We start from the raw sequence: 20,413 nt of genomic DNA on the forward strand, positions 1-20,413 counted from the left end.
CCGCGTGAACCCGCCCCTTCCCCGCGGCGCCGGCGCTCAGGTAGCTAGCTGCCTGCGCCCCGCTGCCTCTCCGCCCAGTCCCGGACCCCCTCGCAGGCTTTTCTTGGCGTGACCCGCTCGGGACTGTCCTGACTGCAGACCCTCTCCCAGTCCAGGACCCTCAGGCCAGGGAGGGTGGCTTCCTTTCCAGAGCTTAGGGCCCCGCGGCGTCTGAACATCTGGCTGGAACGCGGAGGACCCCCGGTGAATGCCGGAGGGTGTCCACGTTGTGGTGGGGGCTCAGCCCCAAGCGTGGGCGCTCAGAGCCGCAGAGGGAGCCCTGCGTCTGGTGCTGACCACCTTTCTCTCCCCCGCACCGGCTTTGGCCAGTCACTAGACCCTGGACTTTGACCTGTCTCTCTTCACCAGGCCCGGGCAGCCGATGGTTTTGACGAAGTATCTTAAGGTTGCCGGCCCATCCCCTCTTCTCCTGCTACCTCTTGTCCTCCCCCCCCTCCCCATCACCACCACCCTAAAAAAAAATAAAAAATAAAAAAATAAAATAAAAGATCATACATCATGACCAAGTGGGCTTTATCCCATTGATGCAAGTATTCTTCAATATCTGCAAATCAATCAACATAATACACCACATTAACAAATTGAAAGATAAAAAACTATATGATTATCTCAATAGATGCAAAGAAAGCCTTTGACAAAATTCAACATCCATTTATGATAAAAACCCTCCAGAAATCAAGCATAGAAGGAACATACCACAACATAATAAAAGTTATATATGACAAGCCTTCAGCAAACATTATCCTCAATGGCAAAAAATTGAAAGCATTTCCCCTAAAGTCAGGAACAAGACAAGGGTGCCCACTCTCACCACTACTCTTCAACATAGTGTTGGATGTTTTGGCCACTTCAATCAGAGTAGAAAAAGAAATAAAAGAAATTCAGATTGGAAGAGAAGAAGTAAAACTCTCACTGTTTGCAGATAACATGATCCTCTATTATAGAAAACCCTAAAGACTCCACCAGAAAATTACTAGAGCTAATCATATAGTAAAGTTCCAGTATTTAAAATTAACACACAGAAATCCCTTGCATTCCTATACACCAACAATGAGAAAACAGAAAGAGAAATTAAGGAAACAACTCCATTCACCATTGCAACGAAAAGAATAAAATACTTAGGAATATATCTACCTAAAGAAACAAAAGACCTATATAGAGAAAACTATAAAACACTGATGAAAGAAATCAGAGAACACAAGTAGATGGAAAAATATACCATGTTCATGGATCAGATGAATCAATATAGTGAAAATGAGTATACTACCCAAAGTAATCTACAGATTCAGTGCAATCCCTATCAAGCTACCAATGATATTTTTCATAGGACTAGAACAAATAATTTCACAGTTTGTATGGAAGTTAAAAAACCTCAATTAACCAAAGCAATCTTGAGAAAAAAGAATGGAACTGGAGAAATCAACCTGCCTGACTTCAGACTATACTACAAACCTACAGTGATCAAGACAGTATGGTACTAGCACAAAGACAGAAATATAGATCAATGGAACAAAATAGAAAGCCCAGAGATAAATCCACGCACCTATGGACACCTTACCTTTGACAAAGGAGGCAAGAATATACAATGGAGAAAAGACAATCTCTTTAACAATTGATGCTGGGAAAACTGGTCAACCACTTGTAAAAGAATGAAACTAGAACACTTTCTAACACCATACACAAAAATAAACTCAAAATGGATTAAAGATATAAACATAAGACTAGAAACTATAAAACTTCTAGAGGAAAACATAGGCAAAACACTCTCTGACAAAAATCAGCAGGATCCTCTATGATCAACCTCCCAGAATATTGGAAATAAAAGCAAAAATAAACAAATATTACCTAATTAAACTTAAAAGCTTTTGCACAACAAAGGAAACTATAAGCAAGGTGAAAAGATAGCCTTTAGAATGAGAGAAAATAATAGCAAACAAAGCAATGGACAAAGAATTAATCTCAAAAATATACAAGCAACTCCTGCAGCTCAATTCCAGAAAAATAAACAACCCAATCAAAAAATGGGCCAAGAACTAAACAGACATTTCTCCAAAGAAGTCATACAGAAGGCTAACAAACACATGAAAAGATGCTCGACATCACTCATTATCAGAGAAATGCAAATCAAAACCACAATGAGGTACCATTTCGCCAGTCAGAATGGCTGCGATCCAAAAGTCTACAAGCAATAAATGCTGGAGAGGGTGTGGAGAAAAGGGAACTCTCTTACATTGTTGGTAGGAATGCAAACTAGTACAGCCACTATGGAGAACAGTGTGGAGTTTCCATAGAAAACTGGAAATAGAACTACCATATGACCCAGCAGTCCCACTGCTGGGCACACACACTGAAGAAACCAGAACTGAAAGAGACATGTGTCCCCCAGTGTTTATCACAGCACTGTTTATAATAGTCAGGACGTGGAAGCAACCTAGATGTCCATCGGCAGATGAATGGATAAGAAAGCAGCGGTACATATACACAATGGAATATTACTCAGACATTAAAAAGAGTATATTTGAATCATTTCTAATGAGGTGGATGAAACTGGAGCCTATTACACAGAGTGAAATAAGTTGGAAGGAAAAACACCAATACAGTATAGTAACGCATATATATGGAATTTAGAAAGGTGGTAACGATAACCTCACATGTGAGACAGCAAAAGAGACACAGATGTATAGAACAGTCTTTTGGACTCAGTAGGAGAGGGCGAGGGTGGGATGATTTGGGAGAATGGTATTGAAACATGTATATTATCATATGTGAAAAAGATCGCCAGTCCAGGTTTGATGCATGATACAGGGTGCTCGGGACTGGTGCAGTGGGATGACCCAGAGGGATGGTATGGGGAGGGAGGTGGGAGGGGGGTTCAGGATGGGAAACACATGTACACCTGTGGTGGATCCGTGTCAATGTATGGGAAAACCACTGCTGCTGCTGCTAAGTCACTTCAGTCGTGTCCGACTCCTGTGATCCCATAGACGGCAGCCCACCAGGCTCCCCCATCCTTGAGATTCTCCAGGCAAGAACACTGGAGTGGGTTGCCATTTCCTTCTTCAATGCATGAAAGTGAAAAGTGAAAGTGAAGTCGCTCAGTCTATCCGACTCTTCGCGACCCCATGAACTGCAGCCTACCAGGCTCCTCCGTCCATGGGATTTTCCAGGCAAGAGTACTGGAGTGGGGTGCCATTGCCTTCTCCAATGGCAAAACCACTACAATATTGTAAAGTAATTAGCCTCCAATTAAAATAAATAAATTTATATTAAAACAAAACAAAACCAACCAAACAAAAACAACACAAACTGCCAATGTCTATGACTCCTTACCACCCCATGGACTGTAGCCCACCAGGCAACTCTGTCCGTTGGATTTCCCAGGCAGGAATACTGGAGTGGGTTGCCATTTCCTTCTCCAAGGGATCTTCCCAGCTCAGTGATTGGACCCCCATCTCCTGCATTGGCAGGCAGATACTTAACAACTAAGCCACTAGGGAAGCTCATGTCAATATGTTAGTTGGATGCATAACTCTTTAACTCAAAAACTTACAATTTTACCTCTTAGTTGTGGAGAAAATCTTGTTGCTTTGACCTCTAATGGGAAGAACATTCCTCCAAAGATTTCTGAAATACTATCCCCTAGGTTATTATCCTTCAGACAATCTTTAATAAAACTCTCCATTTCTTAATGCCTTTTTTTGTGAACACATAAACGTATCATCCTATGTGTTGTAAAAAACCTTAATAAGTAATGTAGTTTAACAATTTATTACAGTATTATTTTAAGGTGCGGTTAACGTGATCTTGACTGTCTGAACAATTCTTATATAACATAGAAAATAAAGAGTTCTTACCAAGTTTGCAATGATATAATGGTAGCCTTTAACGTGCTTTCCAACACTCACAATCTGTGAAGATATAAGAAAATACAAGGCAATAAATTTAACTCTACTGAATGATTATATTTTTAAAAAAGAAGAATTTTAACTATTGCACCATAATTTCACATGGAAACATGATAAGAAAATAATATGTTAATAATTTTTTCTTGTAAAAGTGATTTATTCTAATACAAAGAAATTCATAAGCCACTTTAGAAATTAAGTGGTTTAAGTAAAAAAAAAATCAATCATACTGTATAAATGCAAAAAAATTTCATTATATATTATTCAGAAAACTACTATGCTGTAATTCCCTCAATGAGAATGACAATGAAACAAACCAATAGTTTGCATATATTTCTAAAAAAGAATAGTTCAACATAAGAAAGATTATTTTGGTTTAAATAATTTAGATGTACTTATTTTACTGATAATTTACAGGAATTCATGATAGACTGTTAGATATTTTCAACTGGTGAGAACGATTTTCTATGAGTAGATTGGATTGTTTTCCTGAAAAGCAAGTAAAGATTTTTCTAAAGTTCAGTATCTCTCTTTAGATACCGTGAATACTTAGTTAATTCACACTCACCTGTGGATGTAGTAATAGTTTACTATAATAAAAAGAATAAAGATAAAACAACATCAAAATACCTTTATTTATGCTATATTTATTTTTTCAATGAATGTTTTTAGAAATGTTTAGAAAATTAGGAATAAGGAATTTTAGGAAAAAGTAATTCAATTTTTTAAAAAAAGTATAACTTTATTTCTATATTAGAAACCAATACAGTATTGTAAATTAATTAACCTCCAATTAAAATAAATAAATTTATATTTAAAAAAAGAAATTAAAATTCTTATTTTGCAATGCTGAAATTCCTTTTTAGAGAAAAATCTAATGGCAGTTACTAATGAGCTGCTCTGTAGACTCATTGGTATCTTCAAAGGTAGCAATAAAATATATTTTCATATACTTTTATCATTAAAAAAACTGAATTTTTTGGTAGTTTAATATCTTCTAAAATAATTTTTTATAACTAGTGATGTGTATGAAACACAGGAAAGCTATTTTATTTTATTTATTATAGTTTTCAAGATAGCAGAATAAAGCTACTTCTGCTTTCACAGCATTACAGAATAAAGCATTGGTTATATCCAGTATTTCAAAAGTTTCCATATGAGTTTTACAAGTTTAATTACTAAAAATATTCAATTTTATGAAATGTTTAGATAATCCCTGAAATGTTGGAGCAAAATCTTAATCAGACATTCTTTGTGAAAATTACTATTAGTAAGTACTAGCTTATTCTATATAGTATTTGTGAACTAGGGAGCTATGATATGGTTCTCATTTTCATTCTTATTCATTCCACAAAACCACACTTTCATGCAGGTGTAAAGCTTATTTCTGAGAGATTGGGTTTAATTTGTGCAGGATTGACACATTGCAAACTGGCCAGCACCAGAAACAACTTATCATATTTAAGGGTTGAGAAAGAAAGCATCTGGAAGCTAAAGATACACTAAATGAGACTTTACATTCTACTTCAATCCTTGGTTGGCTTTTAACCAGAGCCAAGTTGACCTCATATACATCCCCTCTGTTTTAAACTCTCACCTGCTCTTTCTGCAAAGTCTAATCCATTAAAAAAAAAAAATATATATATAGTATAGTTGATTTAAAATGTTGTGTTAGCTTTTGCTGTACAGCAAAGGGAATTAGTTATACATATATATATACATATATATATATATATATATATTTATCCACTCTAGATTCTTTTCCCACAAAAATCAATACAGAGTATTGAGAAGAGTTCCCTGTGCTACACAGTAGGTCTTTACTATTTGTATATGGTAGTGTGTATATGTCAATTCCAATCTCCCAATTTGTCTCTCCCCTGCTTGGGTGGAAGCCTAGGTAACCATAAATTTATTTTCTACACTTTATTTCTGTTTTGTAAAAATGTTCATTTGTACTATTTTTTTGTTTCAGATTCCACATATAAGCAATATCATATGATATTTACCCTCCTCTGACTTACTTTACTCAGTATTACAATCTCTAGGTCCATCCATGTTACTGCAAATAGCATTATTTTTTTTTTCTTGGCTGAGTAGTATTCCATTGTATATGTGCCACATCTTATTTATTCATTCCTCTGTTGATGGACATTTAGATTGTTTCCATGTCCTGGCTATTGTAAATAACCCTGCAATTAAAACTGGAGCACACATATCTTTTTGAATTGTAGTTTATCTCTGAGCATATGTCCAGGAGTGGGATTGTTGGATTATATGGTAGCTCTAGTTTTAATTTTTTGAGAAGCCTCTTTACTGTTTTCCACAGTGGATGCGCCAATTTTCATTTCAACAGTGTAGGAGCATTACCTTTTCTCCATATGCTCTGCAGCATTTATTGTCTGTGGATTTTTTGGTGATGGCCATTCAGACCATTGTGAAATGATACCTCATTGTAGTTTTGATTTATATTTATCTAATAATTAGTGATGTTGAGCAATTTTTTATATGGTTTTGGCCACCTGTATGTCTTCTTTGAAAGATTTCTATTTAATCTTCCACCCATATTTTGATTGGGCTGTTTCTCTTTTGATATTCAACTGTGCAAGCTCTTTGTATATTTTGAGGATTAATCCTTTGTCATTTATTCCAATGTTTCAAATATTTTCTCCTACTTTGAGGGTTGTCTTTTCGTTTTGCTTATGTCTTCCTTTGCTGTGAAAACCTTTTAAGTTTAATTAGGTCTCATTTGTTTATTTTTATTTCCATTACTCTAAGTTCAGTTCAATTAAGTTGCTCAGTCGTGTCCGACTCTTTACGACCCCATGAACCACAGCACCACAGGCCTCCCTGTCCATCACCAACTCTCGGAGTTTACCCAAACTCGTGTCCATCAAGTTGGTGATGCCATCCAACCATCTCATCCTTTGTCGTCCTCTTCTCCTCTTGCCCTCAATCTTTCCCAGCATCAGGGTCTTTTCAAATGAGTCAGCTTTTCACATCAGGGCAAAGTATTGGAGTTTCAGCTTCAATATTAGTCCTTCCATGAACACCCAGGGCTAATCTCCTTTAGGATGGACTGGTTGGATCTCCTCGCAGTCCAAGGGATGCTCAAGAGTCTTTTCCAACACCACAGTTCAAAAGCATCAATTCTTCGTTGCTCAGCTTTCTTTATAGTCCAATTCTCACATCCATACATGACTACTGTAAAAATCATAGCCTTGACTAGACAGACCTTTGTTGGCAAAGTAATGTCTCTGCTTTTTAATATGTTGTCTAGGTTGGTCATAACTTTCCTTCCAAGGAGTTAAGTGTCTTTTAATTTCATGGTTGCAATCACCATCTGCAGTGATTTTGGAGGCCCCCCAAATAAAGTCAGCCACTGTTTCCACTGTTTCCCTATCTATTTGCCATGAAGCGATGGGACCAGATGCCATGATCTTAGTTTTCTTAGTTTTTTCACTGTCCTCTTTCACTTTAATCAAGAGGCTCTTTAGTTCTTCTTCACTTTCTGGCATAAGGGTGGTGTCATCTGTATATCTGATGTGATTGATATTTCTCCTGGCAATCTTGATTCCAGCTTGTGCTTCTTCCAGCCCAGCGTTTCTCATGATGTACTCTGCATATAAGTTAAATAAGCAGGGTGACAATATACAGCCTTCATGTACTCCTTTTCCTATTTGGAACCAGTCTGTTGTTCCATGTCCAGTTCTAACTGTTGCTTCCTGACCTGCATACAGTTTCTCAAGAGGCAGATCAGGTGGTCTGGTATTCCCATCTCTTTCAGAATTCTCCACAGTTTATTGTGATCCACACAGTCAAAGGCTTTGGCCTAGTTAATAAAGCAGAAATAGATGTTTTTGGTGTTTCACTAAAAAATTGTAGAATATTTTGCTCCAAGTCTATGAAAATTGCCATTGGTAATTGAATAGGTATTGCATTGAATCTGTATATTGCCTTGGGTACTATAGTCATTTTAGCAATATTGATTCTTCAAATCCAGGAACATGGTAATCTCTACATTTATTAGTGTCATTTTTTATTTATTTCATCAATATATTGCAGTTTTTTTGAGTATAGTTCTTTTGACTCATTTGGTAAGGTTGTTCCTAATTTTATTTTTTAATACAAGAACAAATGGGATTGTAATTTCTCCTTTTGATCTTTTATTGTTAGTGTATAGAAATGAAATACATTTCTGTGTATTAATTTTGCATCCTACAACCTCCCCAAATTCGTTGATGAGATTTAGTAATTTTTGGTAGTATCTTTAGGATTTTTCTATGTATAGTATCATGTCATTTGCAAAAACTGACATTTTTTCTTCTTTTCCAACTTAGACTTCTTTTATTTCTTATTCCTCTCTGATTCCCATGTCTAGGACTTCCAAAACTATGTTGAATAAAAGCAGTGCAAGTGTATATCCTTGTCTTGTTCCTAATCCTAGAGGGAATGCTTTCAGGTTTTCACTATTGAAAATGATGTTTGCTGTGGTTTTTATCATGCTGCTGCTGCTGCTATGTCGCTCCAGTCATGTCCGACTCTGTGCGACCCCATAGACGGCAGCCCACCAGCTGCTCCCCTGTCCCTGGGATTCTCCAGGCAAGAACACTGGAGTGGGTTGCCATTTCCTTCTCCAAGTCATGAAAGTGAAAAGTGAAAGTGAAGTCGCTCAGTCATGTCTGACTCTTAGTGACCCCATGGACTGTAGCCCACCAGGCTCCTCCATCCATGGGATTCTCCAGGCAAGAGTACTGGAGTGGGGTGCCATTGCCTTCTCTGGGTTTTTATTCATATACAACCTTTATTATGTTAGGTATGTTTTCTTGATGCCCACTTTCTGGAGAGGTTTTTTTTTTTTTTTTTTTTTTTTATCATAAATGGGTGTTGAAAGCTTTTTCCTCATCTATTGAAATAATCATATGACTTTCATTTTTTAATTTGTTAATATGACATATCACTTTGACTGATTTGTGTGTAGTAAAGAATCCTCACATCCTTGGGATAAATCCCACCTGATCATGATGTATGATTCTTTTGATGTGTTTTTGGATTTGGTTAGCTAGTATTTTGTTGAGGATTTTTGTATCTATGTTCATAAGTGATAGTGGCCTATAATTTTCTTTTTTGTGTGTAATATCTTAGTCTGCTTTTGGTATCAGGATGATGGTGGACTCCTTGAATATGCTTCAGAGTGTTTCTTTGTCTGCAATTTTTTGGAAGAGTTTGAGAAGGATAAGCATTAGCTCCTCTCTTAGTACTTGATAGAATTAGCCTGTGATGCCATCTGGTCCTGGACTTTTGTTTGTTGGAAGGTTTTAATCATAGTTTCAGTGCCAGTGCTTGTGATTTGTCTGTTCATATTTTCTATTTATTTCTGATTCACTCTTGGAAGGTTGTACTTTTCTAAGAGTTCGTCCATTTCTTCCAGGTGGTCCATTTCATTGGCATATGGTTTCTTGTAGTATTCTCTTATTATCTTTTATTTCTGCCGTGTCAGTTCTAACTTCTTCTTTTTCATTTATATTTTGCTAATTTTATTTCTCTTCTTTTTTTCCTGTGTGTGGCAATATCAACAACACATTTGGCTCAAGAACTGCTAGCCAGCTTAACAGTGCAGTGATGGTTCAAGAAGTTTTGCAAAGGAGACAAGAACCTTGAAGATGAGGAGCATAGTAGCCAGCCATTGGAAGTTGACAATGACCAACTGAGAGTCTTCATCATCAAAGCTGATCCTCTTTCTACTACATAAAAAGTTTCTGGAGAACTCAATGCTGACTATTTAATGGTCATTCAGCATTTGAAGCAAATTGGAAAGGTGAAGAAGTACAATAAGTGGGTGCCTCATAAGCTGACCAGAAACAAACAAAAATTGCTTTAAGGTGTTATCTTCTCTTATTCTACGTAACAACAATGAACCATTTTTCAATCAAATTGTGATGTATGACAAAAAATGGATTTTATGACAATTGACAACAACCAACTCAGTGGTTGGACCAAGAAGAAACTCCAAAGCACTTCACAAAGCTAACCATGCCCCCCTAAAATGGTCATGGTCACAGGTGGTCTGCTGCTAGTCCAATATACTACAACTTTCTGAATCCCAGGGAAACTACTACATCTGAGAAGCATGCTCAGCAAATAGACGAGATACACTGAAAACTCCAATGCCTACAGCTGGCATTGATCAACAGAATGGGTGCAATTCTCCATTACAATGCCCAACTGCACATCACACAACCAGTGCTTCAAAAGTTGAACAAATTGGGCTACAAGTTTTTGCCTCATCCGACATATTGACCTAACTTTTTGTCAACCTTCTACCACTTCTTCAAGCATCTGGACATCTTTTTTTTTTTTTCCAGGGAAAAAGCTTCTACAACCAGCCAGATGCAGAAAATTCTTTCCAAGAGTTTGTTGATTCTTAAAGCATGGACTTATATGCTCCAGGAAGAAACAAGCTTATTTCTCATTAGCAAAAATTTGTTGATTGTAATGGTTCCTATTTTGATTAATAAAGATATATTTGAGCCTAGTTTTGATGATTTAAAATTCGAGGTCGAAAATCACAATTAATTTTGCATCAACCTTAATAGTAACTTCGGTTTTTGTTGTTTTTGATCTTCTTTTTTATCTAGTTGCTTTAGGTATAAGGTAGGTTGTTTATTTGAGATTTTTCTTGTTTCCTGAGGTAATATTCTATAGCAATAAACTTCCAGGTAGAACGACTGTTGCTGTGTCCCATAGGTTTTGTCATTTATTTGCGGGTATTTTTAAAAATTTCCTCGTTGATTTCTTCAGTGATCCATTGGTTGTTTAATAACATATCATTTAGCCTCTATGATATATATATATATATCCTTTTTCCTGTAATTGTTTTCTATTTTTATAGTGTTGTGGTCAGAAAAATGTTTGATATGATTTCAATTTTCTTTTTTTAAATTTAATTTAATTTTTAAACTTTACAATATTGTATTGGTTTTGCCATATATTAAAATGAATCCACCACAGGTATACATGTGTTCCCCATCCTGAACCTTCCTCCCTCCTCCCTCCCCGTACTATCCCTCTGGGTTGTCCCAGTGCACCAGCCCTGAGCATCCAGTATCGTGCATCGAACCTGGACTGGTGACTCATTTCATATATGATATTATACATGTTTCAATGCCATTCTCCCAAATCATCCCACCCTCTCCCTCTCCCAAAGAGTACAAAAGACTGTTCTATACATCTGTGTCTCTTTTGCTATCTCACATACAGGGTTGTTGTTACCATCTTTCTAAATTCCATATATATGCGTTAGTATACTGTATTGGTGTTTTTCTTTCTGGCTTACTTCACTCTGTATAATAGGCTCCAGTTTCATCCACTTCATTAAAACTGATTCAAATGTATTCTTTTTAATGGCTGAATAATACTCCATTGTGTATATGTACCACAGCTTTCTTATCCACTCATCTGCTGATAGACATCTTGGTTGCTTCCATGTCCTGGCTATTATAAACATTGCTGCGATGAACATTGGGGTACACATGTCTCTTTCAATTCTGGTTTCCTCAGTGTGTATGCCCAGCAGTGCGATTGCTGGATCATTAAACTTGATTTGTGACCCAAGATGTGATCTATCCTGGAAAATGTCTCATGTGCACTTGAGAAGAAAATGTATAGTGTTGCTTTCTGATGGAATGTCCTGTAAATATCAAAGTCTATCTGGTCTAATGTATCATTTAAGGCTTGTGTTTCCTTATTAAATTTTCTCTGTGGACGATCTATCCATTGGTGTAAATGGGATGCTAAAGTCCCCACTGTTATTGTATTACTGTCAATTTATCTTTTTATGGATATTAGGTTTTGCCCTTTTTATTGAAGTGCTCCTTGGTTGGGCACATATATATTTACAATTGTTATATCTTCTTCCTAGATTGGCCCATTGATCATTACACAGTGTCCTTTCTTGTGTTTTGCAACAGTTTGTAAGTCTATTCTCTCTGCTATGAGTATTGCTACTCCAGCTTTTTTTCAAGTTCCATTTGCATGGAATACTTTCCCACCCTCCCATTTTCAGTCTGTATGTGTCTCCAGGTCTTTTGTAGGCAGCATATATATGAGCCTAGTTTTTGTATCCATTCAGTCTTTTGGATGAAACCTTTAATCCATTCACATTTAAGGTAATTGTCAATAAGAATGTTCCTACTATCACTTTCCTTAACTGCTTTTGGTTTCTTTATGTAGGTGTTTTTCCTTCCATTTCTGTTTTGTTCTCTTCTCTTGTGGTTTGATGACCATTTTAAATGCTGTGTTTGGGTTGTTTTTCTTCATGTGTACCTATTGTAGTTTTTTTTTTTTTTGGGGGGGGATTTGCATTTCCCATGTGGTTTTGATTTAGCAGTCTATATACAAATAAGGTTGTTTTAAGTTGCTGATTTCTTAATTTCAAGTGCAATTCCCATTCCATGCATTTATACTCTGCTTTACTTATGATTGCTTGTTTTGATAGCATATTTGTATATCTGTGATTTCCTACTTTTATTATATAATTTTTCCTTTAGCAGTGAGCTTTCCCATTTGTAATTTTCTTGTTTCTCATTGTGGCTTCTTTTTTCCCTTCCTACTGAAGTTCCTTTAGGATTTGTTTTAATGCTATTCTATTGATACTTTTGCTTATATTGAAAGCTGTTGATTTCTCTGTAGTATCTGAATGAAAGCCTTGCTGGGTAGAATATTTTTTGTTGTAGGTTTTTCCCTTTCATCATTTGAAACATATTGTACCACTTGCTTATGACCTGCAGAGTTTTTGCTTAAAAATAAACTAATAACCTTATAGGTGTTCCTTTTATATTATTTGTTTCTTTTCTCTTGTTATTTTAATATTTTTCTCTGCGTTTAATTTTGATAGTTTGATTAATATGAATCTTGGCATGTTCATCCTTGAGTTTATCTTTTATAGGACTCTCTGCACCTCCTGCACTTGGGTGACTATTTCCTTTCACATGTTAGGGAAGTTTTTGACTATAGTCTCTTCAGATATTTTTGTGGCCTTTATCCTTTTTTTCTGGGCACCCCATAATATGAAGGTTGCATTTAATGTTGTCCCAGAGGCCTCTGAGATAATTCTCATTTCTTTTCATTCTTTTTTCTTTATTCTATTCCACGGAAGTTACTTTCACTACTCTGTCCTCTAACTCACTTATTTATTCTTCTGCCTCAGTTATTCTACTATTGATTCCTTATAATGCATTTTAAAATTTCTATTATTGTGTAACTCATCTCTTTTTGTCTCTCTTTTAAATCTTTTATTTCTTTGTAAATCATTTCTTTTATCTTTTTGATCTGTACTTCCATTCTTTGTTGAGATCTTGGATCGTCTTTACTGTAATTACTCTGAATTCTTTCCTTGGTATATTGCCTATATCCTTTTAATTTCATGTTTCTTGTAGGTTTTTATCTTGCTGCTTCATCAGCAACGCATTTCTCTGTCATTTCATTTTGTTATCACCTTAACTGTTTGTGGTCTCCTTTCCACAGGCCTCCTTTCTTAACTGTTTGTGGTCCTCCTTTCTCCATTTCTCCATTTCTGTTGCTTCTGGTGACCGACCCCTGGTAGGTGATGTCGGTCCAGGGGCTTTTGTTGGCTTCCTGATGGGAGGGGGTGCTGATGCTTTCCCCTTTGTAGGTGGAGTTGAGTCTTGTCCCATGGATAGGCAGGGAAATGTCAAGAGGTGCATTTTGGTGTGCTTGTGAGCTTAGTAAGACTTTAGGCAGCCTATCTAATGATGGGCACAACATTTTCTTGTCTTGTTAGTTGTTTGGTGTAAGGCATTCCAGCACTGGAGCCTGTAGGCTGTTGGGCAGGGTTGGGTGTTGGCATCAAAATGGGAACCTCCTGGAGATATCATCCTAAGTAATTCTCTGGAGCTTCTGCTACTAATGTCCTCATCTCCCTGGTGAACTACAGCCGACTTCTGCCTCTCCAGGAGACTTTCCAATTCACATAAATTAACCTAACACCAGTTCATCTGGAGATATTTTCTTTTTGTGCTGAGTACCAGTGTCTGTGATAAGTTCTATGTGCCCTCCAAGAATTGAGTATCTGTTTTCCCCAGCCCTATGGGTCTCTTGCCCTCAAATCCTGCTGGTCTTCAAAGCTAAATGCTTCAGGGGTTCCTTTTTGTAATTCCAGACCTGCAGGCAGTCTTTAAGTGTTATTTTTATGTGGGAACATTGAAGTCTGCTTGGGTTTAACTTTGTGTTTGTGTGTGTGTGAGAGAGCTGCTTATAGTATGGATGTCCACCACCTCTCCTCAGCATACGCTGGCCATTATTAACTTGATAGGGTTATTTGACTGATGTTATGGTGACTGGAGCCTGCCCTGGATGTTGAGCAGAACTTCCCCTTTGCTTTGTTTGTCAGCACCCATCATTCTCAGTTGCAGAGCTCCTCTTTCCCATTCCCTAAGTCTGTCTTCTCCCAGCTAACAGTAGTCCTTCCCTTAGGTCTGCTCTCTAAACCCCATTTTTTAGCACCCAGGCCCTGACCACCTTGGGTACAAATGGCTCCGGCTGGGATATGCAGGGCTGTGTTTGCACCCTCTGTGTAGGTCTTATTCTACCCTGCCTACAAAAGACTGGGTGCTGTGCTCACCTCCAAGCTCTTGAATCTTCCCTTCTATCCTAGCTCATCTTTCTCTGCTGAGGGGGCTTTCTCATATGGGGGACTCACTCCTCTCCTTCTACCCCCTCAAGAGTGTGGGTGCTATCTCACTTCCTCTCCTCTTCTTTGTCCTTTCTTCTTTCTTCCATATTACATGTTTACATGGGGAGCTTTCTTGCCTTTTTGGTGTCTGAGCTCCTCTACTAGTGTTTATCAGGTGCTCTGTGAAAATTGTTCCATGTGTAGATGTATTCTTGATGCATTTGTAGGGGAAAGAAAAACAACATCCTCCTACTTCTCCACTATTATGACTCCTCAACCCTTTTATTTTAAATCCAGAATATATAAACTGTGTTGGAAAACAGAGTTTTGCATACATGGTTATTGGTGAAATGGAGTCTCTGCTCATCCCTTTTCTTTTTGATTACATCTAAGACCTTTTTCGTTGTGTTAAGGATTCTATAGTTTCATTACAATGAGCTTGAATTTTTACTTTTTAATTTTTGTTTAATTTGTTCAGCATTTTTGTGTTTCCTAATTTTGAGGATTGTATTTCAACAATTCTGGGAAATTCTCAGCCAATATCCCATATACTATCCATTCAAATTTATTTTTGTTTCTAACTGATATTGCAATGTTGATATCAGTAGGCTTAGGGCCACTTTTATGATAATATCTCAGTTACCAGATTCCCAGATCACAGTATGTCCTATAAATTCAAACTGTACTCTGCCTAAAGAAAGCTGTGAAGACAAATTCTGACAAAGATTTTTCCCTCCCCACATTAAGCCCAGGCCAAGACAGAAAATACTTCAATAGTAGCTTGTTTCCTATTCTTTCTCTTTATTAAGGTGTTACCCTTCAACAGTCTGGCTCTGTAAAGGACTTAAGATCTAACTTATTACCTTGACTGAGCACAAAATTCCTGTTCTTGGGTGAGCATTAAATCCTCAGTCAAGCTACCCAATCTGACAACTTCCTTCAGCACAGTCATCTTTCATTCTTGGTTCCTAAAGATTTTCTTTACTTTCCTGGAAATTCAGCTATGCATTTATAATATTTTATTTAGCATTCCTGTATGTTTTATATTACCAAATTTATGTAGTCCATAGTTTATCTAAAACTGAACTTCCCTTGACAGTATCACCATAAAGATGAGGTCAAGAAACAGAAATACTGGAGCATAAAAAAGATCAGTAAATAAGTAGTTTAATTACTCATGTTATTGGGTAATGTGAACCTGAGTGATTTAGCATGGGTTGAGCAGACTGGAGAACTCTTATTCTCTGGCAATTTCAGGTACAGCCTGTACAAAGATAATTATCAAGGATGGTTGGTACTCATTTGGGAAACTATTTGGGAAATCTATTACTGACTCTTACTAGAGATTCCTGCTATTTAATCTCAGCATGGTTTGTGTTGATGATGGATAGGGAGGCCTGGCATGCTGCGATTCATGGGTTTGCAAAGAGTTGGATACGACTGAGCGACTAAACTGAACTGAACTGAGCAATCTGTTATTTATTTCTTGCTAATTCACTATAACTTTTCTCTGGTGTGGCTATTTAAGCATTTTACATGATCTCTTTAAGTCCACATATCATCCTGACTCTTGTTTCTCAGCTTGCAATCTCTATGTGGCTTTAGTCAATAACCTCTAATTTCTATTAAATTTATTTTAAAGTAAAAGCACTTATAAATGTTAGAAAGATATGAGACCAGTGGAAATTCTGCACTAGGTGTCTTCATGAAAAAAATCACTGTCAGTTCTAGATTGCCTAACAAAGATCTATAATAAATAAAACTTTTGTAATATATATTTTAAGAGGTGAGGACTTAACAAAACCACAAAGAACTGAAAGTGACATAAATCCTGGCAGAAAAGACCTTGTAGAGCTTTATGCGCCCCAATAATCTGGAAGCTGAGAGCTCAAGGAGCAGAAATCTTAAGATTTATTTACTTGGATGATGATGCTAGAGAGAATATTATTTTTGCTGAACCAGATCCTGGCTGAAAACAAACAAACAAACCAATGTTCTAGATAAACTGTTGCAAAGGCTTCATTGCCTTTGAACACTCACCACCCTAAGCTTGTGTACCCATAGCATGAGGTCAGATTTTGGTTCTCTAGAACTAGAGGGAAATATCTTTGTGGAAAATAACCAAAGTTATACTCCATAGTAAAGTGTCCTACACATAGAGAGTCATTGTCTAAAGTTTTTTTTTTTTTTTTAATGATTCTGTAAAACTGACAATATTATGGGTATGTTTTTTCATGAATTTCATCATCACAGCCAAAGTGAAGACTATCTTTTAAAACAAAAACAAATCTGAGTGATTTGATGTTGGATGCAAACTAAATATCATGTCTCTACATTTCTGATGTTATTCTTTTATAATGAGGGAAAATAAACAGCTTGAGGTGAACGATGTCAATATAAACTGGCACTACCTTCATACAAGTGTGCTTGGCCAAGTTGTTAAGAGAAAACAATGCCTAGGGTAAGGACTTGGTTGCAATGATTTATTATGGACTTTCATAGGGACAGAAAAATGTGAGTTAGAGGATCTTCATTTCCATTCTTTTCATCTTCTTAAAAGACATAGAGGAAGCAAATAAATAATAATGAACTGTTTGAGTCTGTTTGTGTTCTGAAGCATATACAAGTCATATTAATCATATTCTTTCAAAGAAGTCCATCTTTACAAGAATAAAATGCTTATGTACTGTGCTGTGCTTAGTAGCTCAGTCATGTCCAACTCTTTGCGACCTCATGGACTGTAACCCACCAGGCTACTCTGTCCATGGGTTTTCTCCAGGCAAGAATCCTAGAGTGAGTTGCCACGCTCTCCTCCAGGGTATTTTTCCAACCCAGGAATTGAACCCAGTTCAATTTGGCCGAGGCCAAACTATGGTAGGGGTAGTTATGATAATGGTGACCTCCTTCAAAAGGACTTATGTCAGCATGTCCCACGGCTCCCAGGACTGCTGTATTCAATGCCCCAGACCCTGTGGCAGGCCACTGTATACCCAAGTCAAGCCAGAGATTCCTGGACACTCACAGGCAAGTTTGGCTCAGTCTCTTGGGGGGATCACTGCTCCTTTCTCCTGGGTCCTGGTCACACAAGGTTTTGATTCTTCCTCCAAAAGTCTGTTTCTCCCATCCTGTGGAAGTTCTGTAATCAAATCCCACTGGCCTTCAGAGAACTCTGGGGGTTCTCATTCCTTTTGTCAGATCCGCAGTTTGGGGAATCTGCTGTAGGCTCTAGAACTTTTGCAACAGTGCAAGAACTTCTTTGATATAATTGTTCTCCATTTTGTGTGCCATCTGCTCGGTGGCTCTATTGTATGGCTAATGACAACCTCCTCCGAGAGGACTTATGCCACATGCCAAGCCTCCCAGGTCTGCTGCAGCTAGACCCCCTGTCCTTGCAGCAGGCCACTGCTGACCTGTGCCTCCATAGGAGACACTCAAACACTCAAAGGCAGATCTGGCTCAATTAAAAGATGGCAGAGTAAAAAGACATATACTCATCTTTTTCTGGGAGAACTCCAAAATTGCAACTCCAAAATTGCAATTGAATAACCTTCAACAGGAGAATGCTGGATCCCAATAAAAAAAGATACCCCAGGTCCAAGGGCAAAGGAGAAACTGCAACAAGATGGTAGCAGGGATGAAATCGTGTATAGAATAAACGGCCATACCTTTCAGAGTTGCTTGGAAGGCTCAAACAAAACCTTGTGTGTGTCAGGACCCAGAGACCTCCCAAGAGACTGAGCCAGACCTGACTGTAAATGTTAGTTAATGCAAATCTAACTCATGCTAAGTGCCTTCAGTCCTGTCCAACTCTTTGTGATCCTATGGACTGTAGCCTGCCAGGCACCTCTGTCTACAGGATTTCTCAGTCAAGAATACTGGTGTGGGTTTCCATGCCCTCTTCCAGGGGATCTTCCCAACCCTGGGATCAAACCCGTGTTGCTTATGCAGGCAGTGTTTGAACAGCTTGGTTTCATCTTGAACATATTTGATATGCAATTCATCAAATGTTCCTTCGTGTTGTTCAGTGCCTAGTTCTAACTGTTGCTTCTTGATCTGCATATAGGTTCCTTCATAGTCCTTCATATATCCCTATAATACATATGTGAAAATATCTGAGTTTGAATATAAATTTTATTCCCATCCCCACTGCTCCCTCAAGTTATATATTTATTCATTGGTGATATGTCTAGTTAAGGAGATCTCAAGAAATGAGATATTCTTCTTAGTAGGAAGCAACATGAGAACATCATTTTCATGGAATGCATGGCCTTTAAATCCAACCGACCTGAAGGTCTGATTCTGTGACTCTGTAGTGTTGAGATTTTGTGAACCACTGATCAAGAAATACTTGTGTAACATATCCATGTGCTATATTTCTTTTATCATGTTCATTTAAAATATTATCATCTGAACATTTTTCCTCTTTTATTTTTCTTAATTCAAAACTTGCCTTATGCTTTAGGACATGTTTTATTTTCCCTTATTTTTTTGTGAAGTGAAACGTAAAGAAGTGTTTGAAAAAAATGCCGTGGTCACTTTTGCTGGAAAGACTAAGTTAAATAGGACTTAAGAGGTTTCTTTGTTGTAGGAATTTTTAGAGACTTTATGCTAACCTCCACTGAATTGGTTTCCCACGTGACCCAGTGGTAAAGAATCTGCCTGCCAAGGAGAGAGACACAAGAGACGTGGGTTCCATCCCTGGGTCGGGAAGATAACCCAGAAGAGGAAATGGCAACTCATTCTTGTATTCTTGCCCCCAAAATTCCATGGACAGAGGAGACTGGAGGGATACAGGCCATGGGGTTGCAAAAGAGTCAGACATGACTGAGTGACTGAGCACACATGCATGCGAAATCCCAAGAGCAAAATATAGTATGAAGTTCTTTAGAGTTTTATAAGTTGTTTAAGGATATCCTTCCTATAGCATCACTCTTCATTCATCTCTTTAACTTCTACATACATTAGAGACTTCAGCTGTTTCATCGGCACTTTTCTTATTTCTCTTCAGTGTTAATCATTTTATCCATGATAATAACTAAACTACTGAAACAAGAACTCCCCAGGTCAGTACATGCTCAATATGCTACTGAAGATCAGTGAAGAAATAACTCCGAAAAGAATGAAGAGACAGAGCCAAAGCAAAAACAACACCCAGTTGTGGAGATAACTGGTGATAGAAGTAAAGTCCAATGCTGTAAAGAGCAATATTGCATAGGAACCTGGAATGTTAGGTCCATGAAACAAGGCAAATTAGAAATGGTAAAACAGGAGATGGCAAGAATGAACATCGACATTTTAGGGATCAGCGAACTAAAATGTACTGGAATGGGTGAACTTAATGCAGATGACTGTGGGCAAGAATCCCTTAGAAGAAATGGAGTAGCTATCATAATGGATGTGACTGGCGATAGAAGCAAGGTCCGATGCTGTAAAGAGCAATATTGCATAGGAACCTCGAATGTCAGGTCCATGAATGAAGGCAAATTGGAAGTGGTCAAACAAGAGATGGCAAGAGTGAATGTCGACATTCTAGGAATCAGCGAACTGAAATGGACTGGAATGGGTGAATTTAACTCAGATGACCATTATATCTACTACTGTGGGCAGGAATCCCTCAGAAGAAATGGAGTAGCCATCATGGTCAACAAAAGAGTCCGAAATGCAGTACTTGGATGCAATCTCAAAAACGACAGAATGATCTCTGTTCGTTTCCAAGGCAAACCGTTCAATATCACAGTAATCCAAGTCTATGCCA

The 20,413-nt window shown here is 37.6% G+C and overlaps 1 protein-coding gene across 3 annotated transcripts in view; it reads right to left on the minus strand.

Moving 5' to 3' along the window:
- Positions 1-20,413, minus strand: part of GRIA4 (glutamate receptor, ionotropic, AMPA 4) — a 673,532-nt gene that overhangs the window by 129,590 nt on the left and 523,529 nt on the right. For all 3 annotated transcript variants that reach the window (XM_010855154.1, XM_010855155.1, XM_010855156.1), the window contains exon 5: positions 3,915-3,968. In XM_010855154.1, coding sequence (XP_010853456.1) covers positions 3,915-3,968 — 54 coding nt within the window. The remainder of the gene's footprint in view (positions 1-3,914; positions 3,969-20,413) is intronic.

The sequence above is a fragment of the Bison bison genome, unplaced genomic scaffold, assembly GCF_000754665.1.
Source record: "Bison bison bison isolate TAMUID 2011002044 unplaced genomic scaffold, Bison_UMD1.0 scf7180017864355, whole genome shotgun sequence".
Taxonomy (NCBI): Eukaryota; Metazoa; Chordata; class Mammalia; order Artiodactyla; family Bovidae; genus Bison; species Bison bison.